The sequence below is a fragment of the Perognathus longimembris genome, unplaced genomic scaffold (assembly GCF_023159225.1).
Source record: "Perognathus longimembris pacificus isolate PPM17 unplaced genomic scaffold, ASM2315922v1 HiC_scaffold_5318, whole genome shotgun sequence".
In the NCBI taxonomy this organism is placed as follows: Eukaryota; Metazoa; Chordata; class Mammalia; order Rodentia; family Heteromyidae; genus Perognathus; species Perognathus longimembris.
In genome coordinates this window covers 8,044-34,125 of record NW_025960732.1, presented here as the reverse complement: position 1 = coordinate 34,125, position 26,082 = coordinate 8,044, and the positions used below count along the sequence as shown (strand labels likewise).

At 56.6% G+C, this 26,082-nt stretch overlaps 2 protein-coding genes across 4 annotated transcripts in view; one reads left to right on the top strand and one right to left on the bottom strand.

The window, feature by feature from the left end:
- LOC125345117 (deleted in lung and esophageal cancer protein 1-like) overlaps positions 1 to 4,445 on the bottom strand; it is a 28,336-nt gene extending 23,891 nt beyond the window's left edge. Inside the window, exons 1-5 of the mRNA XM_048337360.1 lie at positions 4,071 to 4,445; positions 2,779 to 2,929; positions 1,609 to 1,719; positions 900 to 1,108; positions 408 to 628 (exon numbers count right to left, since the gene is read on the bottom strand). Of these exons, the coding sequence (XP_048193317.1) occupies positions 408 to 628; positions 900 to 1,108; positions 1,609 to 1,719; positions 2,779 to 2,929; positions 4,071 to 4,445 (1,067 nt within the window). The remainder of the gene's footprint in view (positions 1 to 407; positions 629 to 899; positions 1,109 to 1,608; positions 1,720 to 2,778; positions 2,930 to 4,070) is intronic.
- Positions 4,446 to 8,523: 4,078 nt separating this feature from the next.
- On the top strand, positions 8,524 to 25,341 carry LOC125345118 (1-phosphatidylinositol 4,5-bisphosphate phosphodiesterase delta-1). Of its 3 annotated transcripts, XR_007209704.1 has the most exons (16): positions 13,140 to 13,242; positions 15,686 to 15,850; positions 17,961 to 18,189; positions 19,297 to 19,426; positions 19,744 to 19,975; positions 20,345 to 20,546; positions 21,929 to 22,073; positions 22,230 to 22,379; positions 22,509 to 22,667; positions 22,795 to 22,954; positions 23,080 to 23,196; positions 23,875 to 24,053; positions 24,426 to 24,558; positions 24,641 to 24,790; positions 24,933 to 25,075; positions 25,110 to 25,341. XR_007209704.1 is itself a non-coding variant. In XM_048337362.1 (15 exons), exons 1-15 carry the CDS (start codon positions 8,557 to 8,559, stop codon positions 25,016 to 25,018), a joined length of 2,274 nt encoding a protein of 757 aa, XP_048193319.1. In that variant the 5' UTR covers positions 8,524 to 8,556; the 3' UTR covers positions 25,019 to 25,341. The 3 variants fall into 3 exon arrangements, 2 of the variants coding, with proteins under 2 accessions (XP_048193319.1, XP_048193318.1); XM_048337362.1 differs by lacking the exon at positions 13,140 to 13,242 and adding an exon at positions 8,524 to 8,593 and having other exon boundaries at positions 24,933 to 25,341; XM_048337361.1 differs by having other exon boundaries at positions 24,933 to 25,341.
- Positions 25,342 to 26,082: the final 741 nt, after the last annotated feature.

Genomic DNA, 26,082 nt, shown 5'->3' with positions numbered 1-26,082 from the left:
ATGGGAAACTATAACTGATGGAAAAATAAGAAATGGAATATATATCTTTTTGTTGTTGATTGTGGGGCTTGAACTCAGGACCTGGGTGCTGTCCCCGAGCTCTCTGGCTCAAGGCTGGCGCTCTACCACTTGAGCCACAGCACCACTTCCGGTTTTCTGGTGGTTCATTAGAGTTAAGAGTCTTATGGGCTTTCCTGCCTGGGGCTGGCTTTGAACTGCGATCCTCTCAGATCTCAGCCTCCTGAGTGGCTGAGGTGACAGGTATGAGCCACAGGTCCTGGTACCTGCTATGTCGTGACATTGCTATCTCGTCTCCCCAATTCTAGGCCAGTCCTGGGGGGCAGGGGGGGCTTTTCCCTCTGAAGGGTGCACAACCTTTCTGAAACGTTAGGGGATGGAAAATGTACCTGTGTTCTGGGTTCGATTTTAGGAAGTCTCTGGTCAGGACAGGCGTCTTTGGGGGAAAGATGAGCGATTTGCCTCCCTGTGGCGTGTTAGGAGGGAAGAACCGGGGGTTCCTGAGGAAGTGGTTTCGGGTCTCCATGCTGGCCAGTAGGCACCGCTCCAGCTTCCTCTGGGACATGCTTAGGTGGTTCATCCACTTTTTATTCTTGGGTAGACCTGTTTTCTTTAACACACACACACATACAATAAAGAGAGAAAGAATCCAGCACTGGGAATGTGGCTCCGTGGGTAGAGTGCTCACCTAGCATGCATGAAGCCCTGGGTTCGATTCCTCAGCACTACAGACACAGAAAAAGCCAGAAGTGGCGCTGTGGCTCAAGTGGCAGAGTGCTAGCCTTGAGCAACAAGAAGCTCAGGGACAGTGCCCAGGCCCTGAGTTCAAGCCCCAGGACTGGCACAACAATTAAAAAAAAAAAACAAACCCAGACACTAACCTTGGGACTTTCTTTGTTCTCCCTCAGTTTGGCCTTCGGGGTGGAGGCCCTCACGGAACTTTCCATGGTGTGGTCAGACTCCTCCTCTATAGACAACAGAACCTTCTTCTCCTGGGAGGAACTTTCTGGCTCCTTCTCTCGTTTTCTCTTTGGCTTCGAAAGCTTCTGGCAGCTAAATTTCAATTTTGAACACAGAGGATAGAAATTGCCTGCGGTGCCAAGGAAGGGAAAAAGTGAGTTATTGGACCATTGAGAAGACGTGAGTGTGTGTGTGTGTGTGTGTGTGTGTGTGTGTGTGTGTGTGTGTGTGTGCCAGTCTTGGGACCTCCCTCCTGTCTCCCCTAACTTTTTTCCTCATGTCTGGTGCTCTACTACTTGAGCCACACCTCCACTTCTGGCTTTTTTTGTGTGTGCTGATGAATGGAGTTAACAGTGAGATACAAGGACTGAGGTTCAATGCCAGCCCGGCCAGGAAAAGTCCATGAGACTCTTTATCTCCTGTGAAACAGCAATAAGCCAGAAGTGGAGCTGTGGCTCAACATGGTAGAGCACTAGCCTTGAGGGAGAAAGCCAGGTGCAAAAGCACAAGGCCCTGAGTTCAAATCCCAGGACTGGTACGTTAAAAAACAATAGGCCTATCAGGAAGGACATGATAGGAAAGCGAGCCAGGGTCTTTGAGGCTGGGGTGGGGGTGGGGGTGGAGCACTACCTTTAGGAGCGGAGCAAAATGGCACAGGGTCGGTGTAGTAATCCTCAGGGCAGATCAGATTGTGTTTCCTCAGCAAGCTACTGTCCACGCACCACCGGAAGATACTCTTCACTGCATGGAGACAAATGAAGGGGTGTCAGGCTCACGCCTTTCATTCCAGTGACTCAGGAGGCTGAGATCTGAGGATCGAGGTTCAAAGCCAGCCTGGGCAGGAGAGTCCAGGAGACTCTTATTTCCAATGAAACCACCAGAAAACCAGAAGTGGCGCTGTGGCTCAAGTGGTAGAGTGCTAGCCTTGAGCAGAAACCGCTCAGGGACAGTGCTCAAGCCCTGAGTTCAAGCCCCAGGACTGGTATACAAATAAAGTCATAAACTTGAGTGGGGAAAGGAACCAATATTGATTTCCTGGTTTCGAAAGCTATGTGCTGGTTAATTTATGTACTTATTTGTTTAGTTGTTTATATTTTTGTGCAACTCAGTACTGGAGTTTGAACTCAGGGTCTCATACTTCTGCTTAGCTTTGTCGGCTTGAAGCAGGTGCTCTACCATTTGAACCACATCCCTTATCTCTGGCCTTTCTTGCTGGTTCATAAAGAGTCTCCTGGATTTTCCTGCCCTGGGCTGGCTTTGAACTGTGGACCTCAGATCTTAGCCTCCTGAGTAGCTGGGATGACAGGTATAAGCCACCAGTGCCAAATTTCTGAGCTGGTGGTTGTTAGTGGGTCATGGGTTTTTGGAGATTTAAAAAAATGTAAATGCCAATGGCTTTCCCAATTTTCAGCAATAAATAAACAAATAAATAAAGGAGTAAAAAATAAAGAGTGGGCTGCTAGTCTTCAGTGACTCACACCTGTCATCCTAGCTACTCAGGAGGCTGAGATCTGAGGATCCTGGTTCAAGGACAGCCCAGGCAAGAAAAGTCCAGGAGACCTTTTTATTTCCAGTTAAGCACAAATAAAAACCCGCCGGAAGTAGAGCTGTGGCTCAAGTGGTAGAGCACCCAGATTTGGGTGAGTGAAAAGTACTCAGGGACAGCACCTAGGCCCTGAGTTCAAAGCCCCAGGACCGACCAGCAAAAGAAAAAAAAAGAAAAGAGCCAGTGGTGAATGTGTTACAGCATTCATCTTTGTGGGAAGCCAAGGCTACAGGTAGTCACTCTCCTGCACACACCTGGGGGCAGCTTGACAAGGGGTTCCAGAAAATGGACTCTGGCCTGGTTCGTGGCTCGCTCTGTTTCAGCCAGGGCCCGGGCCCGAGCCTGGATGATATGTCGCTCCAACATCTCCACCTCATCCAGTCGCTGCTTGTACAGCTCCTGAACCTGCCAGGAGGTGGAACAAATGTGCAGAGATGTGCTGGAATGATAGAGCTTACCTAACCTTTATGTTTTATGTTTATTTCTTCAGTGCCAGGGCCTGGATGTTGACCCTTAGCTTTGTTGCCCAAAGCTGGGCTGGTGCTCAACCTCTTGAACCACAGCTCCACTTCTGGCTTTTGGGTGGCTGCTTAGAGAGGAGGGTCTCTTGGACTTTTCCTGTCTAGGCTGGCTTTGAACTACCATCCTCACATCTCAGCCCTCCTGAATAGCTGGGATGACAGGTGCAAGCCTCCACCGCCTGGCTATTCTCTGTATATCAGCCATGGTGCTTGGACTGGGTGCTAGCTCTTAGGATTTTGGTTTGGTTTTGCTCCAGGCTGGTGCTCTACCGCTTGGGCCACGTCTCAGCTTCAGGCTTTTAAAAAACAATCTGGTTAATTGGAGTCTCACAGAGTTTTCCTAGCCAGGCTGGTTTTGAACCTGGGCTCCCCAGATCTCAGCCTCCCTGAGTAGTGAGGGTGCCAGGCCTGAGCGTGTTTAGAGCTGAGTGGCTGTCCTGCATTATGGGGATGGGGGGAAGGGAGACCCACTGAGGCAGGCCAGTGGGCTCGGGCTCATCCACTGAGGCAGGGCATGTGGGCCTGGGTTCATTCACTGAGGCAGGGCGCGTGGGCTGAGGGCCTGTGGGCCAGGCTGACCCACTGAGGCAGGCCCATGGGTCCACTGAGGCAGGGCCTGTGGGCTCTGGGCCTGTAAGCTTGGCTCCGCCCCTGCGACCCGGGAGCCCCACTCCTGACTCCAGGTGCCCTGGCCCCGCCCCACGCCCAGTCCTCAGCCCAGACCCCGCCCTGCTGCCCAGGGCCCCTCCCCTGGCCCTGTCCCATGCTCCAAGCCCTGCCCTATCACCCAGGGCCCCGCCTGCACGCTCCCGGCCCCGCCCCATTGCCCATGGCCCCGCCCCCTGCTCCTGGCCCCGCCCCGCCCCGCCGCCCATGGCCACGCCCTGTTCCCGGGCCCGCCCCCTTCTCCAGGCCCCGCCTCCATGGCCCCGCCCCCTTCTCCTGGCCCCCCGCCTCCCATGGCCACGCCCCTGTTCCCGGACCCGCCCCCTGCTCCAGGCCCCGCCCCCGCCCCAGCGCCTCACCTGCTGCAGCTGCTCCACAAACTGCTGGAGGCGGGAGTCGCGGCTGCCGCGCGCGCGGACCAGGCTGGCGCCCAGGTCCTCGCCGATCACCGGCACCGAGTACAGGTTGCGGAAGACGCAGGTGAGCAGGTGCGACACGTCCTGGCTGCGCCGCGAGGCCGGGCGCAACCGCAGCATCTGCGGCTCCGGGGCCGGCGACAGCGACAGCAGCCCCAGGCGGCGGGGCCGCGCCAGCAGACCCTGCTGGTACGCCACCGAGTAGGTGGTGGACGGCAGGGAAGACTTCCGGGGGGACGGGCTGGAGCTGAGGGTGTCGACATAGTCATAAACCTGGGACTCCGGCTCCTGGGCACTCCCGGCCTCCGCGGGCTCCATGGCAACAGAGAGACGCTCAACGCCGGCGGCAGCGGCGGCTGCGGGACGGGCTGCGTCTGGCCACGCCCCCGCCCCAGGCCACGCCCCCTCCACTGGTCCCACCTCTTGTCATCGCCCATTCGCAGGCCCCGCCCCCGTCCCTGGCCACGCCCCTCCCAGGCCCACCTCGATTACTGACCACGCTCCCTGTCCATCACCTTCCTGGCCCCGCCCCGCTCACGGCCCCGCCCCGTTCGGCCCCGCCCCCCGTGGGAGGGGCTGTCATTCATAATAAACTCCCCGTTTGGGGACATTCTAATGTAGTTCTTGATTGATTGTCTCGATGAGCCAAGCGTATTTCTCCGCCTTTGTCAGCTGTGTCTGCATTCACGGATACTGTATGAAGAGTGACTTTATCATGAACGGATTCCTTATCACTTGGATTAGCACATTAAAGTAAAAGCATGCTTCTCGTTTTCTTTTCTTTTTTTCTTTAATTTTCCTTAAATTTCTTTTTTTTTTAAACTGTATTTTTTTGTCTTTTCTTTTTTGGTACTGGGGATCGAACCCAGGACGTTGCACTTGCTGGGCAAGCGCTTTGCCACTGAGCTACATCCCAGCCCTTTTTTTTTTTTTTTCTTTTTTGAACTCAGGGCCCCGGGGGTCCCCGAGCTGTCTTGCTCAAGGCTAGTGCTCTGCCATTTGAATCACAGCTCCACTTCTGGATTTTTGCTGGTTCATGGGAGATAAGAATCTCTTAGCCCGGCACTGGTGGCTCACACCTGTCCCCCTAGCTACTTGGGAGGCTGAGATCTGAGGATCAAGGTTTGAAGCCAAGCCAGGCAGGAAAGTCCCTGAGACTCTTTATTTCCAGTGAACCAACAGAAAGCCAGAAGTGGACCTGTGATTCAAAGTGTAGAGCATTAGCTTCAAGCAGAAGCTCTCAGGGATGGCACCTAGGCCCTGAGTTCAAGCCCCAGGATGAACAAAATAGGCATCTCCTCATTTATCTGCCTGATCAGACTCGAACCTCAATATCTCAGGGTCCGAATTAGCTAGGATGACTGGGGAGTGCCACTAGTGTCTGGCCAAGGCCTCTTATTATCATTTTTTTTGGTTTCATCTTATTTTTTATAATTTATTTATTAATTAAACAAAATTTTTTGACAAGATGTTGTGCAGAAAGGGTACAGTTACATAGTAGGGCAGTGTGTACATTTCTTGTGCTATCTTACACCCTGTTTTTCTGTCCCTTCCCTAGGTCAGGTAGACATATATACAATACACAGTGTACCAAAAACATATACAGTAGCCACGTGGCCTACGCCAAAGAAAATTCGCCTAGGGCTTTAAATGTAATATCGACATTAGACGATATGTTGACAGTAGTGTTATATGAATGTACATACATAGCTTTTGAGCTATTGTGATCCACTGAGAGGTCAATTTTTGACCTTTATATGTTGAGTAGTTTGTTTGGTTTTAGTTACATAATGTAGGGTCGCTGACCCAAACCTGTGGGAAATACCATTTGACAAGAAGTTTTTGGTTTCACAGACCTGGTCTCTACTGTCTCCCTCTCCCCCCACCTTAACAGTCATAAATCAAGGAGATCATGCCCCTTTGTTTTCTGTGTTCTAGGCTTGTCTCACTCAACATTATTTGTTCAAGTTCTGACCATTTCCCTGCAGATACCAATATTTCACCATTCCTAATCGCTATGTAGTATTCCATTGTGTATAGGTACCATATTTTTTGGATCCATTCATCTGTGGAGGGGCATCTGGGTTGTTTCCATATTTTGGCTATTGTGAATTGTCTTATATCATTTTTAAATTGAGTATTTGTGTGTGGGTGTGAGTGTGCTAAGGCTGGGGCTTGAACTCAGCTCTTCATGCTTTTGCTTGGCTTTTTTGCTCAAGACTGGCACTCTACCACCTGAATCACACTTTCCACTTCGTTTTCTCATGGTTCATTAGAGATAAGAGTCTTAGAGACTTTCCTCACAGCCAGGGCTTTGAACCTTGATCCTCGGCTCTCAGCCTCCTGAGTAGCCTGGATGACTGGCATGCACCTGGCTTAGCTCCTCCCTCTGGTTTGCATAACCCCACCCACCCTCTGCTGCCTGACACCTCCCAGGCCAGGGGAGGGTGGTATCCTAACTTCCTCCATTCCCTCCCATGGCCATTGCTGTCATTTGCTTCCCTGTGTGTCTCCATCTTTAATTCTCTTTCCTTTGTGCTAGCATCTGTCTGCCTCCTCCATTCATCCCTGATTCTGCCATACTGGGCATCCACTCGTTGACTATGTGACTGAATGAATGAGAGAATGAATGGCTTGAGTCACCTTTGCAACCCATTCATCCACCTTACCATCTCCGTGGGACTTCCTCCTACACAGAGAATTTCTTTATTCTAGAACCCGTTCTGCAGATCACCAACATTTCTGTTTGCTTATCTGTGGCTTCTCACCCGTGTGTGTGTGTGTGTGTGTGTGTGTGTGTGTGTGTGTGTGTGTATCATGGGGCTTCTTGAACTCGGGGCCTGGGCACTGTCCCTGAGCTCTTCAGCTCAAGGCTTGCACTCTACCACTTGAGACACAGCAGCACTCGTGGTTTTCTGGTGGTTCATTGGAGCCGAGGCATCTCACAGATTTTCCTGCCTGGGCTGGCTTTGAACCACAATCTTCCTCCTATCCCAGCCTCCCTGAGTGGCTGGGATTACAGGCAGAAGCTGCCTCCCTGGTTGTTCCTCTTTGGGTGGATCTCACCCATTGGGGGGGGGTGTATCTCAGCTGTTTGGGCATCTGTCCCTATCACCCCTGCCCCCTCCCTGAGGTGGGGGGGAGCACCTCTGTCTGTCTGTCTGTCTGTCTGTCTGTCCCCTGTGTGGGTCCCTCCTGGAACCGTGGGGGTGGGGGAGGCGTCCGATTCCATGTGGATTTATCTGGGTTTTCCCAGGGTGTCCAGGAAAAGGAAGGGGAAGGCCTTATCTCCCACCGTCAGCTCTGCTTCCTGGTCTGACTGGTTATCTTCCCTTTGTTTCTCTTGCTACCACCAAGCACCCTCTGTGAGTCACGGGGACCTCAGCACCGCTTGGAGAGCTGGAACTAAGGGAGGTCACTCTGGCACCTGGCCAGAGCTAGGCTCACAGAGGGTGGCACATGGTTGTTTCGTGTACAAGGCCTCTTGTTGGGCCTCCTCCATCTGACTAACACACGCATACGCACACAAGCACTTAGGTGTGCAAGCAAGCAGAGGCCTGGAAGGGCTGCAGGTCAGTCCCTGAGCGGGGTGCGGTCCTGTCATCTCCCATGCCCGGCTGAACCTGCTTGCTCAGGCTTGGCTCTGACTCAGTGGCTCTCACCTGTCCTCTGACAACCTCTAGGTCAAGGTTGGAGGCTTTGGCGCCTCTGGGTAGGGCTAGAAGCTCCAGGAGAGTCGGATTAGCCTCACACTGTATCATCCTGGCTATACAAGAGGCTGAGATTGGAGGTTGAGGGTTCGAATCCAGCCCCCCACCCGGGGCCGGGTGAGAGAAAAGCTCAGAGCTAGCTGGGATTTGCCAGAACCCCCCTCCCCCATTGCCTTCCTCCTCCAGCTCCAGGCCACGGGTGGGGTTGGGGTGGAGGAAGCCAGGGTGACCACTGAGCCCACAGTAATGACAGACAGGGCCCCCGTGGTTTTGTGGGTGGCGCCCGCCAAGTTTCTAACTTTATTTCTGGCCCGGTGTGGGTGTGGGCCCAGGTCCCAAAAGCTGACAAATCTTCCAGATTTTTCCAGCTCCTCCCCACGGCCTCCCTCCCTCCCCCCTGCCCCCCCCCCCACAGTCTTCCCCGCCCCGTCCTCCTTCACCACAACCACCACCACCAAGCAGTGGGCGTGGAGAAGCCCCGGGGTTGGCAGGGGCCTGGGCCGGGGCGGGGCAGCGTCTCAGGTCCACCCCTGGCCTCCTTCCCACCTCCTTCCCCTATCCCCACCCCCCACCCCCCATCTTCCCCAGAGCGCCGGGCCTTGCTGGAGCACTTGGAGCGGTCCCCACCCCACCCCATCACCCCATCCCCAGGACCGACCCCCCCCCCTCCCAGTCCACCACGTCGGCTGGTCCTCCTGCCCCCCACCCCCCTCCTCGGTATGGACGCCGCCGGCGGGGACTTCCTGACCTTGCACGGTGAGTGTGCGCGGGTGTGCGTGAGTGTGTGACACCAGCAGCCTGCCACGACCTCGCAGGAGGCTGGCTTGATTGGTGCCTTTTTGTTTAGGGCCGGGAAGAAGCGAGAAGGACGATCAATCTCAGCTCCCCGCTCTGTTGTGGGAAGTGTGTGTGTGTGTGTGTGTGTGTGTGTGTGTGTGTGTGTGTGTGTGTGTGGTGGGGAAGGGAAGAGGCCTCCAGGACTCCCCCCAAGACCTGGCTTGGGGGACAGCGGGGAGATAGATGGGAGGGTGATATGGATCTGAAGATACTTTCTTTTTCTTCTTCTTCTTCTTCGGTGGGCTCCCTGTAATCAAGAGTGTGGAGTTTGCACACGGGAACACCCGATGTGACCTGATATGGTTCTATGAAGACGGGGGGGGGGAGGGTGCCTGGACTATGGGGAGGTGGGGGGGTCAGGAGGCTGGGGTGTGGGCAGGGTTGAGGGTGTAAAGAGAAGGGAGCAATGGAGGAGTGGAAATGTGGCTGAAGTTTGTCTCTGATCTTATTATAAACGAACCCACCCCCTAAATGTGGCCACGCCAGGGCTGGAAGGATAACAGAACCAAACTAAAACAAATAGTTACTGTTTCTGTATTTTGGGGGGGACACTCAGGTTGGGATAGAATTGGGGGTTCCTGGGGCATCTCGTGGCTCTGTCTTGTGTCCAAGCCTTTGCTTCGTGTCTTTGTCAGAGCAGTGGAAAACAATGACTCCTGATAGTACAGTTTTGAGGTACAGGCTGGCATTGCCTTACTCCAGGGGGGACTCCTATGTCTATTTGGGGGGGGGGTGTTAATGTTTAGACCCTTTCTTGTCTTGCCACACTCCTCTACTGGTTTAACAAGCTCTCATTCTCCAGTAGGACGGGTGTGTCAAGTAGCTCACCCCTGTAAACTCAGCCCCTCAGGCAGCTTCAGATGTGTGTGTGTGTGTGTGTGTGTGTGCATGGCTTATGTGGTGAAACACCAACCTTGAATGGAAAGGAAAAAGCCAAACAAAGTGTGCAAGGCCCTGGATCCAAACCCCAGTAGCAGCACACATACACACACACACTAAATTAAAATAAAATGAAAGAATGAGTCAGGTGTCAGAGGCTCACGCCTGTCATCCCAGCTACTCAGGAGGCTGAGATCTGGAGGATCCCGGTTCAAAGCCCCAGGACCAGCACAATAAATAATAATACGAATAGCAATAATAACAATAAGAATGAGTAAGAATGAGGAGTTTTCCACTCCACTTTCTGTAGAAATTTACTCATACTCAGCCTCCAGATCTGGCAGTCGTATTTGGCAGTCTCTGGCCCTGACCTGATTCCCAAAGGCCCCAAAGAAACCAGTAGCAGCCATGATTTTCTCTAAGGCTTGGGTCCAACTCAGTCAGGCCGTCTCTACCCCCTTCTCGAACTTTCTCTCCTCGGTGGGGCGGGGGGGGGGGGGGCGCAGAGGCAGGTATAGGACTTCAGGTAGATGAGTGGGAAAGACAGACAGACAGATGAGAGAATCACAGTGGAAATCTCAGCTTCTCTCTCCCTGTCCATTTGTGAGCTTTGTCTGTCTACATTGGAGAATACTGCTTGGTTTCTGCCTCTCCTCCTCCTCCTCCTCCTCCTCCTCCTCCTCCTCCTCCTCCTCCTCCTCCTCCTCCTCCTCCTTCTCCTCTTCCCTTTCTCCCTCCACCTCCTTCTTCTTCTTTTTGCTTGAACTCAGGGCCTAGGCACTGTCCCTGAGCTTCTTTTTGCTCAAGAGCTAGCGCTCTACCATGTGAGCCACAGCGCCACTTCCAGTTTTTTTTCTGTGTATGTGGTGCTGAGGAATCAAACCCAGGGCTTCATGCATGCCAGGCAAGCACCCTACCACTAAGCCACCTTCCCAACCCTCTGTGAGACTCTTTGTCTCCAAGGGACCAAGCAAAAAGCTGGACATGGAACAGTGGCTCAAGTGGTAGAATGCTAATCTTCAGTGAAAAAGCCCAGGCCCTGAGTTCAAGCTCCAGGGCCAACACATAGACAGACAGACAGACAGACAGACAGACACAAATTAGCTCCAGTTAAAGAAAATTAGAGATGGAAGAGTGGCTTCTGGGTTATCTAAATTCTCTCTCTCTCTCTGTCTGTCTGTCTGTCTGTCTGTCTGTCTGTTGGTCCTGGGGCTTGAACTCGGGGCCTGGATGCAGTCCCTGAGCTTTTTCCACTCAAGGCTAGCGCTCTACCAGTCAAACCACAGCTCCACTTGCAGCCTTTTGCTTGGTCCTTGCAGACAAAGAGTCTCAGATTTTCCTGCCTAGGGCTGACTTTGAACCTGGATCCTCCAGATTTCAGACTCCTGAGTAGCCGGGATGACAGACGTGAGCCACAGGTGGGCTTGGGCTTGGAACAGCTTTTGTGTGTGCCTGCGTATCGTCTTGTCCACTTGCTCCCAGGGTGCTCAGACCCGGGGCTTGGTTATTCTTGCTGCGCTGGTCTGCATAGAAAACTGGCTTTGCCAGTGACTCACCAGCACATAGGGATTTTTTCTTGTGTGTGTGTGTTTTTTTATTTTCCCAGTAAAAGCCAAGAGGGGAATGAGTCAGGCCTCTGTGGGTAGGTGTCTTGACCTTGGTGAGCACTAGAGATGGAGTCAGTAATTAATTACTGGGTTAGCCTACATGAAAGGCTTCATTGTTTCCAGCAGTGTGGTACAAAGTTGCAAGGAATGGGTCTGGTGTCTCTAGCCCTGCCAGCCCTGGTAGGCATGAATGAATGGCTCCTTCTTCACTTCAGGATTTGCTTTTTAATTTTTTTAAAACTTTATTTAAATTAAAAAATTCCTACTGCTTGCAGGGCCAAGGGCCTCACACTCTTGTCTAGCTTTTTTCTTTTCCTTTTTTACTCGAAGCTGGAGCTCTACCCCTTGATCCATGACACCTCTGGCTTTTGGCTTTGGGACTGGTTCATGGGATCTAGAACAGGCTCTGGGATTTGTCTGTGTTCCCTGCTGGCTTCGAACCGCGATCCTCTCAGTCTCCTGCGTGGTTAGGGTTGCAGGCCTCAGCCACCAGCTCTGATTGACTATTGTTATTATATCCTTTGCATCCGTTAAAGCTTGGGTGGGGAAACTGAGGGAAGGAAACAAGTCTCCCCGGGGTTCACCAGTAAAGTGACAGAAAGTTGACTTAGTCGAAGAATTCAGAGATTTGGGGGTCTCAGCTGCCCGGGCCTCTCTGATTCTTCACCAAACTTTGAGAGGTCCCATGGTGATCTCGGGGGTGGGCGCTGCCCCAGCGCAGTCCTGCCTGCACCCCGATCCCGCCTGTGCCCCGGTCCTGCCTGCACCCCGATCCCGCCTGTGCCCCGGTCCTGCCTGCACCCCGATCCCGCCTGTGCCCCGGTCCTGCCTGCACCCCGATCCCGCCTGCACCCCGATCCCGCCTGTGCCCCGGTCCTGCCTGCACCCCGATCCCGCCTGCACCCCATCCTGCCTGAGCCCCAGCCCGGCCTGCACCCCAGCCTGCGCCTCCTTTGCATTGCCGGTGGGGAGAGGCGGGGTCCCGGGTCCCCGCAGTGTCACTCCGGGGTCCCGGGCTCTCCCTTCCCCTCCTTCCCCCCCTGCAAACCCCCATCGGCTTGCGGAGTGCGGCTCCGGCCAGGGTCCAGCCCGCCCGCCCGGCCACCCCGGCCACCCCGGCCGCCCCGGCCGCCCGGCCTCAAGTTTGGCCTCAGGGTGTGCGGAAATCTGCCCTTGGCCCGCCCCGCCCGCGTCCCGTCCCCGCCACCGGGTTGTGATCCCGCCTTTCCTCGCCGGTGTTCAGCTCTCGCCGCACCTCCACAGGCCACGCCTCTCCGTGGGCGGCCACGCCCACCCGGGATGGGCTCTGTCCTGTGATAGGTTCCGCCCTTCATTAACTGGCCACGCCCCCCAGAGCTGGCTTCCCGTCTTCTAAGTCTGGTTCCGCCCTCTCCGGAAATGGCTCCGCCCCCTCTCGGGCCGACTCCGCCCCCCAGCTCCCTGTCCGGTCTGGCTCCGCCCCCTCCGCCATTGACTGTCACTCGGGGACCGGCCCCGCCCCTCTCGGACTGACTGTCACTCCCGCGCTGACACCCCGTCCCGAACTCCACTTCCTCAGTCTGGCTCCGCCTCCTCGGTGTGGCCCCGCCTTCCGGTCTTGGCCCCGCCCCCTCAGGCTCAGATTTCTTCCTGCGCCCCGCCTACAGGGCCGCAGTGCTGTCACTCCGGGCCCGGCCCCGCCTTCCGGGCTCTGGCCCCGCCCCCTTAGGCTCAGATTTTTTACCCTGCGCCCCGCCTACAGGGCCGCAGTGCTGTCACTCCGGGCCCGGCCCCGCCTTCCGGGCTCTGGCCCCGCCCCCTTAGGCTCAGATTTTCTTCCTGCGCCCCGCCTACAGGGCCGCAGTGCTGTCACTCCGGGCCCGGCCCCGCCTCCCGGGCTCTGGCTCCGCCCGCCGCCGCCCTGGCTCGCGGGCTCGGAGGCGGCCCCGGCCGGGCTGGGACCAGGACCCGGACCCGGACGGGGACGGGGCGCGCTCGCCATGCAGTGCCTGGGGCTCCGGGGCCGCAGCCGCAGCCGCTCCCGGGAACTTTTCCTGCAGGAGCAGAGCCTCCGGATGGCGGCGCTGAACGGGCAGAGGCTGGGTAAGGGGCGCGGGCCGGGGCGGGGACCCCAGATGCCGGCAGGTGGAGCGCGAAGCGCGCGGACCCCCCCCCCCGGGGCCCCCGCTGCTCCCGGGCCTCGCATGACGGGGGCCTCGGTCCTGCCGGGGATCCCGGGGGTGGGAGGGGTCTGTGGCCCCTTCTGGGTCACCCCAGGATCTCGGTCCTTCTTGGGGGGAATCCGGGGGGTGGGGGGGTCCTGTGGGTCCTTCTGGGTCACCCCAGGGCCCCCTCCCGTCCTTGTCCCCACCCCCCCCAGGCTCCCTTGGCTGTGTAACTGGGATGCAAATGCAGAATGTGGGTGACAGGGGGGTGACCCCGGGGTGACAGTGGCTTTGTCACTCACGGGGAAGCGGGCGTGTAGCTGCTGTCTACCTGCACTCGCGTGTGGCCCAGTGTGTGGCATTGTGGGGCTGAAGCTCTGTGTGGGTGTGTGAAAGAGAGAGCGTGCATGCACACGTGCACACGCGTGCACCAGACCTGGGTGCTGTCCCTGATCCTTGTTGGGCTCAAAGTTAGCCCCCTGCCTGCCACTTGAATCACAGCTCCATGTCTGGTTTCCCCGTGGTTCATTGGAGTCTCAGGGACTTTTCTGCCCTGGCTGGCTTCGAACCCCCCGATCCTCAGGATCTCAGTGTAGATGACTTGAGTGAGCTTTTAAAATCCGGGCCTGAGGTTCTCTCAATGGTCTTTATTTGCTCCTGGCTGACACTTTATCTATAGAGCCACACCTCATGTTTTGGCTTTTTGCTAGAGATAAGATTCTCTTGGACTTTCCTGCCTGGGGCTGGCTTCAAACCACCAATCTCTTATCTCTCAGACCACAGTGTAAGCAGAGATTGCTGGTGTGAGCCCCTTGCACACTTGGCAAAAATAAGTCGGTCAAATGGTGGTTTCACATCCTTGACCCTTGTGAATGAGCTGCCTGCTTCCGAGTCCTGACTCCTCTGGCTTACAGACAGCTTCCTTGGGCCTCAGTTTCCTTATCCATACAGCGGGAATTGGTGACCCTGGGGCTGGCGGAGGGGGAGGTGGGGTAGGGGATTAAGTACCTGTGCTAACCCTGGCACTATCTGATTCCAATAGTAGTTATTATAATGGAGGCTGTTATGATCTTGATCACCACCTGCAAACATGGTAAATGCTGTGTGCTTATGGGCGTACGTGTGTGTCTCCTTCTGTCCATTGTGCATTAGTTAAGAACATCAGCAGGGCATCTTAGCTTCCTCCTGGTACCATTTTGTTGTTGTTGGTGGTGGTGGTGGTCAAGGGGTTTGAACTCAGGACCTGGGAGCTGTCCCTGAGCTTCTTCAACTCAAGGCTAGCGCTCTACCACTTTGAGCCACAGCGCCACTTCCGGTTTTCTGGTGGTTTCATTGGAGATCCGAGTCTCATGGACTTTCCTGCCCCAGGCTGGCTTTGAACCACCGCCCTCCCTGAGTGGCTGGGATGTCGGGCGTGAGCCGCTGGTGCCCGGCTTGCCTGGCACCTTTCGTGCCCTGTCTGTGAGCCATCTTGTTGTGGGCTGTGATTGCCGGGAGATTTGTCCGGTTTTTAGGTCAACCTGGGGCCACTGAGCTCCTTCCACAGACAGGGTAAGGGACAGGGAAGCGGGGGGGGGGGGGGGGATCCGTAAAACGATCGGTGCAGGGAACTGAGCCAGGGTGCTCTGTGTGAGTGTGTGTGTGTGTGTGTGTGTGAGAGAGAGAGAGAGAGAGAGAGAGACAAGAGACTGAGAATGAATGTGTGTGAGAAAACAGCTTAGGAAATCTCAGAAATCGAGACTCTTTGCAGCCATGGAGGGCTCTTCTCTCTGCTTCCTGTTGGGAGTGTGGGGGGCTCCTCTCCCCATCTGAGCCATCAGCCACGGGCCCAGGGTGAAAGGGGCTGCAGGGGGCTGGCAGATGGAAAAGAGATTTCTCTCACTTTCTTTTGGGTCAGTGGTGGGGCTTGAACTCAGGGCCTGGGCGCTGCCCCTGAGCTTCTTTTGCTCAAGGCTAGCGCTCTACCACTTTGGGCCACAGAGCCACTTCCGGTTTCCTGGTAGTTCATTGGAGAGAAAGGTCTCATGGACTTTCCTATCTGGGCTGGCTTTGAACCCCGATCGTCCGATCTCAGCCTCCTGAGGAGCTGGGATGACAGGCGTGAGCCATCAGCACCTGGCTAGTATTATTCTACCATGTGTATGGTCACCTCAGCTGCCAATCAAACAACTCCCTAGAGAAGGCAGGGTCCTGGGGTGTGGGCTAGCCTGGACACGAAGGAGGGGGACACCACAGAGAACCATGAGTGGGGTCTAGAGAGGGGCCAAGGGCAGACATGAATGGGGCAAGTATCCCCTCCCTCCATCCCTCCCTCCTTCCTTCCCTCCCTCCCTCCCTCCCTCCCTCCCTTCCTTCCCTTGCTGACCGTGTTGCCCCCCTAGGCCTGCAGGATGACCGTGACCTCCAGGCCCTGCTGAAGGGCAGCCAGCTGCTGAAGGTCAAGTCCGGCTCCTGGCGGCGTGAGCGCTTCTACAAGCTCCAGGAAGACTGCAAGACCATCTGGCAAGAGTCGAGAAAGGTCATGAGGACCCCGGAGTCCCAGCTCTGTGAGTGCACTGCCTGCCCCGCCCCCCGCCCCGGGGAAGTGGGGGTGGGATGTGGGGTGGGTGTAGAGGCCAATCACAGGCCATGATTGCAGATGGGGAAACTGAGGCCTGGCCTGGTGGGAGCCTAGGAGTCTCTCCGCCCCTCCCACCCTGCCCAGGGTCAAGAAATGAGGAGCTGGGTCTTGCCTGTCATCCCAGCTACTCAGGAGGCTGAGATCTGGTGGATCACGGTTCAAAGCCAGCCCAGGCAGGAAAGTCCCTGAGACTCTCATCTCCAATGAACCACCAGGAAACCGGAAGTGGTGCTGTGGCTCAAGTGGTAGAGCGCCAGCCTTGAGCTGAAGAGCTCAGGGACAGCGCCCAGGCCCTGAGTGTCAGTTTTAGTGTTGGTGCCAAAATGAAAGAAGGGAGAGAGAGAGACAGACAGACAGACAGACAGACAGAGAGAGAGAGAAAGGTGGGTGGCAGGTGGGGTTGGTAGCTCGTGTCCAGATGTCCAGGTGTGATCTCCGCCCACAGCCAAGCCCAAAGTCCAGACGCAGAGAGGGCACTTCCGGAGGTGTCACAGGGCAGGTCTGTGGGGTGTCATTCCCAGGGGCAGAGTCTCCTTGGGCCTTCAGGCTTGGGACATCAGGGTGGAGTTGGGCTCTTGCGCTCTCTCTCTCTCTCTCTCTCTCTCTCTCTCTCTCTCTCTCTCACACACACACACACACACACACAGACACACGGAGGCCACTGGTGGGGGTGTGGTATTTGCTTGATTGACGATGTGGATCTGAGGGCCTTCTGGAAGCTTCTGGAAAGATCCAGGGATCCAAGGCTAAGTGAATGTACGAAGAGTGAAATTTAAGGAGAAAGAATGGCTGATGTGTATCTTATCCATGTTTCGATTGATCTATTTATTTATTTGGTGCCGGTCCTGGGGCTTGAACTCACAGCCTGGACGCTGTCCCTGAGCCTTTTGGTTCAAGGCTACCACTACCACTTTGAGTCACACTTCTACCTCAGGCTTTTTACTGGTTAATCAGAGCTAAGAGTCTCGTAGACTTCGCTGCCTGAGTAAGAAGAAAGAGTAAAGAAGGAGAGCCGGGAGCTGGTGACTCACGCCTGTCATCCCAGCTACTCAGGAGGCTGAGATCTGACGATAGTGGTTCAAAGCCAGCCCAGACAGGAAAGTCCAGGAGACTCTGATCTCCAATAAACCACCAGAAAACTAGCCACAAGCGGCGCTGTGGCTCAAGTGGTCGAGTGCTAGCCTTGGGCGAAAAGAAGCCCAGGGACAGTGCTCAGGCCATGAGTTCAAGCCCCAAGAACCACATTAAAAAAAAAAAAAAAGGTAAGATAGTTTTCTGCGCATGCATCTCAAGGGGGAAACTGAGGCAGGCCGGGCCCTCAGTGACCCAAATGTCCCAAGCTGCCCAAGACATCTGGCTTTTTCTCTCTGGGGTGAGTTGGGAGCTGCAGATATTGGGGGAGGGGGAGGGCCAGAGCCGTGACTTCCTGTTGCATGTGTTTATTTATTTATTTAATCATTTTTGGGTCATTATTACGTTTTTCCATCCTGGTGGAGGGCAGCTTTAGCCGCGCTGGGTTAAAAGGCCTAGCGGGACACACAGAAGAGATTAAGCAGAGATTTGCGCTGTGTTCCAGATGGCTTGGGGAGCCCTGAGGCCCCCCCCCCAAACCTCCTACCCCCCCCCCAGCCAGGAAAGCCTGCAGCCTAGATTGGGCACACTCCTCCCCCACCACAGGCCTTCCTACCCCTGCCACTCGGCCATCAGGATGGGTTAGACTCAGAGAAGGACAGGAGGGTATTAAGCCAGAGTGCCTCTATTTTGTTATTTATTTAGTGAGGGTGTGTGTGTGTGTCAGTCCTGGGGCTCGAACTCAGGGCCTGGGCGCACTGTCCCTGAGCTTCTTTTGCTCAAGGCTGGTGCTCTACCACTTGGAGCCATTTCCGGTTTTCTGGGTGGCTCATTGGAGATGTGAGTCTCAGGGATTTTCCCTGCCCAGGCTGGCTTTGAACCGTGGTCCTCAGATCTCAGATCTCCTGAGTAGCCGGGCCGACAGGCATGTATCACAACGCCCGTTGAGCTCCTTCCTCCTGCAGTCTCCATCGAGGACATCCAGGAAGTCCGCATGGGGCATCGCACCGAGGGCCTGGAGAAGTTTGCCCGGGATATCCCAGAGGACCGCTGCTTCTCCATCATCTTCAAGGACCAACGCAACACACTGGACCTCATCGCCCCTTCCCCGGCCGACGCCCAGCACTGGGTTCAAGGCCTCCGCAAGATCATCCACCACTCGGGCTCCATGGACCAGAGGCAGAAGCTGCAGCAGTATCCTACCCGGGGCTCTGCCAGTGTGGGACGGAGCAGACCGGAAGCAGTGGCTAGATATCTTCAGTGACGGATGATAAGGATATGGATATTGCTTTGGGGGGTTGGTTGTAGGACTTGAACGCAGGGCCTTGGTGCTGTCCCTTAGCTTTATTGCTCAAGCCTGGTGCTCTACTGTTGGAGCCACAGCTCCGTGTGTGTGTGTGTGTGTGTGTGTGTGTGTGTGTGTGAAATTTGAACTCTGGGCCTAGGCGCCATCCCTGAGTTTGTTTTTTTTTCTGCTCAAGGTTAATGCTCTACTGCTTGAGTCATAGCTCTGTTTCCGGGACTTTGGGTGGTTTCATTGGAGATAAGAGTCTCATGGATTTTCCTGCCCTGGCTGGCTTTGAACCACAATCGTCAGATCTCAGCTTCCTGTGTAGCTAGGCTGACAGGCGGGAGCCACCGGCTTCCCCTCTCCCCTCCTCTCCCCTCCCTGCCACACTATGAACCCAGGCCGGCTTCAAACTTCCTTTCCTTCAGCCTCAGTCTTTTAAAAGACAGAATTACAGGCGTGTACACCCCACCCAGAAGTTCTCTCTCTTTTTTTTTTTATGACTAGTTTATGGACATATAATTCACAGAATCATAAAATCAATTCAAGTGTGGGCTCTGTCCCAAGAAGAGTCATAGCTGGGCTGGGCATGTGGCTTAATGGTAGAGTTGCTCACCTAGCACGCATGAAGCCCTGGGTTCGATTCCTCAGCACCACAGACACAGAAAAAGCCGGAAGTGGCGCTGTGGCTCAAGTGGTAGAGTCCCAGCCTTGAGCAAAAAAAAGAAAGAAAGGAAAAAAGCGCAGGGACAGCACCCAAGCTCTTGACTTTAAGCTCCAGGACCAGCATCAAAGAAAAAGGGAAAGGAAAAAGGAAATATTTTCCAACATTGAAAAGGTTTTGAAAGCCAGCAAATGTGGGGTGTGTGTGTGTGTGCCATTTTGTGGTCCCTGCAGGTGCATTACCAAGGCAAGCCAGTAGGAGGCAGTGTCTGCAGCCAGTTCTGGTTGGGTTCTTTGGGGGGGGGGAAAACCACAGGGATTTTCTAGTTCTTTCCTTCATCCTGGCCCAGCTGGATCCATTCCTGCTTGCGGAAAGCCGACAAGAACAAAGACAACAAGATGAGCTTCAAGGAGCTGCAGAACTTCCTGAAGGAGCTGAACATTCAAGTAGACGACAGCTACGCCCGCAAGATCTTCAGGGTAAACCAAGTCACGCCCTGCTCATGTCACAGTGTGTGTTTCTGTGTGTATGTGTGTGTGTGTGTGAATGCTTGCTGAGCCACTTGTTGCTTGCTTTTTTGTTTTGCCAGTCCTGGGGCTTGAACTCAGGGCCTGGGCGCTGTCCCTGAGCTTCTTTTTGCTCAAGGCTAGCACTCCACCCTTTGAGCCACAGCATCACTTCCGGCTTTTTCTGTGTCTGTGGTGCTGAGGAATCGAACCCAGGGCTTCGCGCATGCTAGGCGAGCGCTCTACCACTGGGCCACCTTCCCAGCCCCTGGTGGCTTCTGGCTCTGCAGGAATGTGACCGCTCTCAGACCGACTCTCTGGAGGATGAAGAGATCGAGGCCTTCTACAGGATCCTTACCCAGCGGGACGAGATTGACCGCACCTTCGCCCTGGCCGCTCAATCGGGAGACACGCTCTCCGTGGACCAACTGGTCAACTTCCTGAAACACCAGCAGAGGGAGAAGGCGGCCGGCCCCGCCCTGGCCATCTCTCTCATCGAGCGTTATGAGCCCAGCGAAGCTGGTAAGGCTTCAGGGCTGTGGGAACTGGGGGATCCCCCCCCCTGCACCCCCGAAAAGAAAGGCAAGGGTGGCTCACGCCTGTCATCCCAGCGACTCAGGAGGCTGAGATCTGAGGATCGCAGTTCAAAGCCAGCCCGGGCAGGAAAGCCTGCGAGACTCTTATTTCCCATGAACCACCAGAAAACCGGAAGTGGCGCTGTGGCTCAAGTGGTAGAGCGCCCAGCCTTGAGCTGAAGAGCTCAGGGACAGCGCCCGGGGCCCTGAGTTCAAGTCCCAGGACTTCCCACTGAACCATTGATCTGCAGGCAGGAGGGGAGCTGGGGTACCCACCCTGAGGGTCCCCGGTGGGGCCTCTTCTCCTTCCTCCCAGCCAAAGCCGGCAGGCACATGACCAAGGACGGCTTCCTCATGTACCTGCTGTCGGCGGACGGCAGCGCCTTCAGCCTGGCCCACCGGCGCGTCTACCAGGACATGGGGCAGCCTCTCAGCCACTACCTGGTGTCGTCCTCGCACAACACCTACCTGCTGGAGGACCAGCTGGCCGGGCCCAGCAGCACAGAGGCCTACATCCGGTGAGAGCCTGGGAGGCTGGGGGCGGGGTGCTGGGAGGTCCTGGGGGGCCTCTGGGAGTCCTGGGGGACACTTGGGGTGTCCTGGGAGTCCTGGGGGGGCCTCTGGGAGTCCTGGGGGGCACTGGGGGGCTGGGGGGTCCTGGGGGGCCTCTCAGAGTCCTGGGGGACACTTGGGGTATCCTGGGGAGCCTCTGGGAGTCCTGAGGGGCACTGGGGGGTCCTGGGGGCCCTCTGGGAGTCCTGGGGGACATGTGGGGGGTCCTGGGGGGGCCACTGGGGGTCCTGGGGGGCCTCTCAGTCCTGGGGGACACTTGGGGTGTCCTAGGGTGCCTCTGGGAGTACTGGAGGGCACTGGGGGGTCCTGGGGGGCCTCTGGGAGTACTGGAGGGCACTGGGGGGTCCTGGGGGGCCTCTGGGAGTCCTGGGGGCCTCTGGGAGTCCTGGGAGACACTGGGGGATCCTGGGGGGGCCACTGGGGGGTCCTGGGTCCTCTCAGAGTCCTGGGGGACACTTGGGGTGTCCTGGGGGGTCTCTGAGAGTCCTGGAGGGCACTAGGGGATCCTGGGGGCCTCTGGGAGTCCTGGGGGACACTTGCAGGGTCCTGGGGGTCCTGGGGGTCCTCTGGGAGTCCTAGGGGCCTCTGGGAGTCCTAGGGGACACTTGGGGTGTCCTAGGGGGCCTCTGGGAGTACTGGAGGGCACTGGGGGGGTCCTGAGGGGCCTCTGGGAGTCCTGGAGGGCACTGGGGGGTCCTGGGGGGCCTCTGGGAGTCCTGGGGGCCTCTGGGAGTCCTGGGAGACACTGGGGGGATCCTGGGGGGCCACTGGGGGGTCCTGGGGTCCTCTCAGAGTCCTGGGGGACACTTGGGGTATCCTGGGGGGGTCTCTGAGAGTCCTGGAGGGCACTGGGGGGTCCTAGGGGCCTCTGGGGGACACTTGGGGGATCCTGGGGGGCCACTGGGGGGTGGGCCTCTCAGAGTCCTGGGGGACACTTGGGGCATCCTGGGGGGTCTCTGAGAGTCCTGGATGGCACTGGGGGATCCTGGGGGCCTCTGGGAGTCCTGGGGGACACTTGCGGGGTCCTGGGGGTCCTCTGGGAGTCCTGGGGGCCTCTGGGAGTCCTAGGGGACACTTGGGGTGTCCTAGGGGGCCTCTGGGAGTACTGGAGGGCACTGGGGGGTCCTGAGGGGCCTCTGGGAGACCTGGGGGGCACTGGGGGGTCCTGGGGGGCCTCTGGGAGTCCTGGGAGACACTGGGGGTGTCCTGGAGTGGCATTGGGGGGGGGGTCCAGGAGCTCCTGTAGGTCTAGTGTAGGTAGGGGGTTGGGGGCAGGAATTACTGTGGGGAGGAGCGGGGTGTCCTGACCCCCCGTCTGTGCCCCCAGGGCTCTCTGCAAAGGCTGCCGGTGTCTGGAGCTGGACTGCTGGGATGGGCCGAACCAGGAGCCGATCATCTACCACGGCTACACCTTCACCTCCAAGATCCTCTTCTGCGACGCGCTCAGGGCCATCCGGGACTACGCCTTCAAGGTGGGGGGGCTGCCCCGGAGGGGGGTGGGGGTGAAGGGTGGGGGAATGGGGGTGAGGAGCAAGGGGTGGGTGTGGGGAACGAAGCGTGTGGGCGGGGGGTGTGTGTGTGCTGTTCCCAGGGCTGCTGACGCCTCCCCCTGTGTTTCGGGGTACCAGGTCTCCCCGTACCCTGTCATCCTGTCGCTGGAGAACCACTGCAGCCTGGAGCAGCAGCGGGTGATGGCCAGGCACCTGCGGGCCATTCTGGGGCCCATGTTGCTGGACAAGCCGCTGGACGGGGTGACCACCAGCCTGCCTTCCCCCGAGGTGCGGGGGGGCGGGGGGGGCGGGTGTCAGGGGGGGACTGTCCTGAAGTGGGGGCGCAGAGGGCCGAGGCCGGATGGAGGATGCTGACCCACTGCCCTCTGACCTCCACCTCCCCCCTCCCCACCCCAGCAATTGAAGGGGAAGATCCTGTTGAAGGGGAAGAAACTCGGGGGGCTGCTGCCCCCGGGAGGGGCCCCCGGCTCAGAGGCAGCGGATGTATCGGACGAAGATGAGGCCGCCGAGATGGACGACGAGGCTGTGAGGAGCCGAGTACAACATAAACCCAAGGTGTGAGGGGGTAGGGGCTGGGGGTTGGGGGGGGCGGCGCTGGGGTCACCCCCCTTGTACCCCAACACTCCTTGTACTCCTTTGCCTTTACTGGCTCTAACCCGGGCCTCCCCCCATGACCTCTAAGGAGGAAAAGGTCAGATTGGCTCCGGAACTTTCCGACATGGTCATCTACTGCAAGAGCGTCCATTTTGCGGGGTTCGCCAATCCTGGGCCCAGCACGCAGGCGTTTTACGAGATGGCGTCCTTCTCTGAGAACCGTGCCCTTCGGTTGCTCCAGGAGTCCGGTGAACCTCCGCCCTGTCCGTGTTATGTCTGTCCATCTGGGCCCGCACCCTTGGGGATTGGGGGGGGGGGGGGCGGGACTCACTCCTCTGGGTCTAACCCTCCCCTTCCCCCTCCCCCCCTCTAGGCAACTCCTTCATCCGCCATAATGTGGATCACCTGAGCAGAATCTACCCTGCCGGCTGGAGGACGGACTCCTCGAATTACAGCCCGGTGGAGATGTGGAACGCAGGGTGTCAGATAGGTATGGGGGTGTGGATGGGGTGGGATGGGGTGGGGTGGCTGGAAGGGTGGTTGGGGGAGCAGGGGCGCCCTGGAAGGGGGTGGGGTGTTGAGGGTTATCTTGAGCCCCAGATGTGCAGTGAGTGGCTTTGGAGATACTGAGGCAGGGCCCCCTGGGCTCAGTTTGGACATTTGGGGTTCACGACCAGTGAGTCGGCACCAGTGAAGACACAGCGCCCACGTCTGGCTTTTTCTGAGCCATTTATTGGAGATGAAGCGTAGTCTCCTGGACTTTCCTGCCCCGGGGCTGGCTTCGAACCACGATCCTTACGATCTCAGCCTCCTGTGGAGCTGGCATGACTGACGCACGTTGAGCCACAGGCTTCCGTGAGACTTACCTCTGGAAAACCAGCCGAAAGCTGGGAGGGGAGGTAGGGCTCAAGCGGTAGAGCACCAGCCCTGAGTAAAACCAAACCAAACCAAACCAAACCCACACCAGGACAGTACCCGGGCCCCGAGTTTGAAGTCTTTGGTAGCCACAGAAAGAAATGGAACACATGGTTAGTGTGGTGGGCCCAGAGATTGGCACATGTTAGAATCACATGGAATCCTGCCTCAGTATACCCTGAGAAGACCCTCCCCCCTCCCAAAGATCCAGGACCCAAAGGCCCAGCCCGTGACTCTCTTGTCTTAATTCCAGTGGCCCTGAACTTCCAGACACCGGGGTCGGAGATGGATGTCTACCAGGGCCGCTTCCAGGACAACGGGGCCTGTGGGTACGTGCTGAAGCCTGCTTTCCTGCGGGACCCCAGCACCACCTTCAACTCCCGCGCCCTCACGCAGGGGCCCTGGTGGGCCCCGAAGCGGCTGAACATCAGGGTATGGCTAGATTCCTGAGGGATAGGTGCCCTCTGGATCTTTCCTTCCTGATTTACTTATTATTATAATGATTATGTGTCGGTTATGGGGCTTGAATTCAGGGCTGGGGTGCTGTCCCTGAGCTCTTTGTGTTCAAGGCTAGTACTCTACCAGTTGAGCTACGGCGCCACTTCCAGTTTTCTGGTGGTTTCATTAGAGATGAGTCTCACGGACTTCCCTGCCTGGGCTGGCTTTGAACTTCAATCCTCAGATCTCAGCCTCCTGAGCAGCTAGGATGACAGGCGTGAGCCACCAGCACCTGGGCTATTATTACTATTATTATCTTTAGTCAGCACTTTTTAATTATCATCTCTCATTTTCCCCCGCTTTCAGGTTATTTCTGGACAACAGCTGCCCAAAGTCAATAAGAATAAGAATTCTATTGTGGACCCGAAGGTGACCGTGGAGATCCACGGTGTGGGCCGGGATGTGAGCAGTCGCCACACTGCAGTGGTCACCAATAATGGTAACGTGCTGGGTCGGGGCTGGGGGCCGGTGGGCTGGCTGGGGGTGCAGGGCTGGCTGGCTCTCATGGTCCCTGTTCCCAGGCTTCAATCCCTGGTGGGACACGGAGTTTGAATTTGAAGTGGCGGTGCCGGAGCTCGCCTTGGTACGATTTGTCGTGGAGGACTACGACGCCTCCTCGAAGAACGACTTCATCGGCCAGAGCACCATCCCCTGGGGCAGCCTGAAGCAGGGTGAGTGTCCGCCAAGAAGGCAGAACGAACAGGAGGAAGGAAGGGTCTGGCAAGATTGAGGATGAGGCCTAACAGTGCCTCCACTGAATCTGCCTGGAGTGACCAGCACTTTTGTTTTTGTTTTTTGTGTTCTTTCTGCCAGGTTACCGCCATGTCCATCTCTTGTCTAAGAATGGGGATCAGCACCCGTCAGCCACGCTCTTTGTGAAGATCTGCATCCAGGACTAGAACTGAGGACTCGGTGGAGTTTTCCCTGACTGAAGCAGGCCTTGCACCCGCAGTTAGGACAAGGATGGTGTGATCGTGGATCCTTATTGAGGGCAAGGATGGTGTGATCCCAGACCCGCATCTAGGGCAAGGATGGTGCCCCTGTGGCCGCCTCTGGCGTGGACAAGGCTTCCTCTGAACTGCCTTCAGCTCTCTCGCACCGGACTGTTGGTTGCTTCTTGAGGGTGTTCCAGGGCTGTCATTCATTCCGTTAGGAACAACACTGCAATCCTCTCCATCCTCCGCCGGCTTGTAAGGCTGAGGGTTTTGATTAAATAAAATTTTTTAAAAAAATCACAGTGGAGGGCTGGGAATATGGCCTAGTGGCAAGAGTGCTTGCCTTGCATACATGAAGCTCTGGGTTCAATTCCTCAGCACCACACATATAGAAAAGGCCAGAAGTGGCGCTGTGGCTCAAGTGGTAGAGTGCTGACCTTGAGCAAAAAGAAGCCAGGGGCCAGGGACAGTGCTCAGGCCCCACAAGTAGCTAAAAAAAAAAAAATCACAGTGGAACTGGACACCGGTGACTCCCGCCTGTTGTCCTGGTGTCTCAGGAGGCTGAGACCTGATGATTTTTGTTTTCAGACCTGCAGGGCCAGATGTACCTGAGAGACTTATCTCTGGTTATCCAGAAAAAAAGAAAAATAGAGTTAGGAGTGGAGGTATGGGGAAGGTTGTAGAACATTCACCAGCCTTTGGTGCAAAACAGCCCCAGGGAGCATGCAAGGCCCTGAGTTCAAGCCCCTATATCAGTATAAAAGAAATTAATAATCACTGGATGTCAGTTGAACACGCCTGTCATCCTAGCTACTCAGGAGGCTGAGATCTGAGAGGATTGCAGTTCAAAGCCAGCCCTGAGAGGAAAGTCCATGAGACTCTTATCTCCAATGAACCACCAGAAAACCGGAAGTGGAGCTGTGGCTCAAGTGGTAGAGCACCAGCCTTGCGCTGAAGAGCTCAAGCGGGAAGAACCCCTGGGAGGTTGGGGGGAGGGTGTCCAGCTCCCAGCTGAGCTCCGAAGAAGC

Coding starts and splice junctions, on each gene's coding strand:
- LOC125345118 (XM_048337361.1), top strand. CDS start 13,140: ATGCAGTGCCTGGGGCTCCGGGGCCGCAGCCGCAGCCGCTCCCGGGAA. Junction 23,197..23,874: donor GAACGCAGGGTGTCAGATAG/GTATGGGGGTGT, acceptor TCTTAATTCCAG/TGGCCCTGAACTTCCAGACA. Junction 24,054..24,425: donor CGAAGCGGCTGAACATCAGG/GTATGGCTAGAT, acceptor CCCCGCTTTCAG/GTTATTTCTGGACAACAGCT.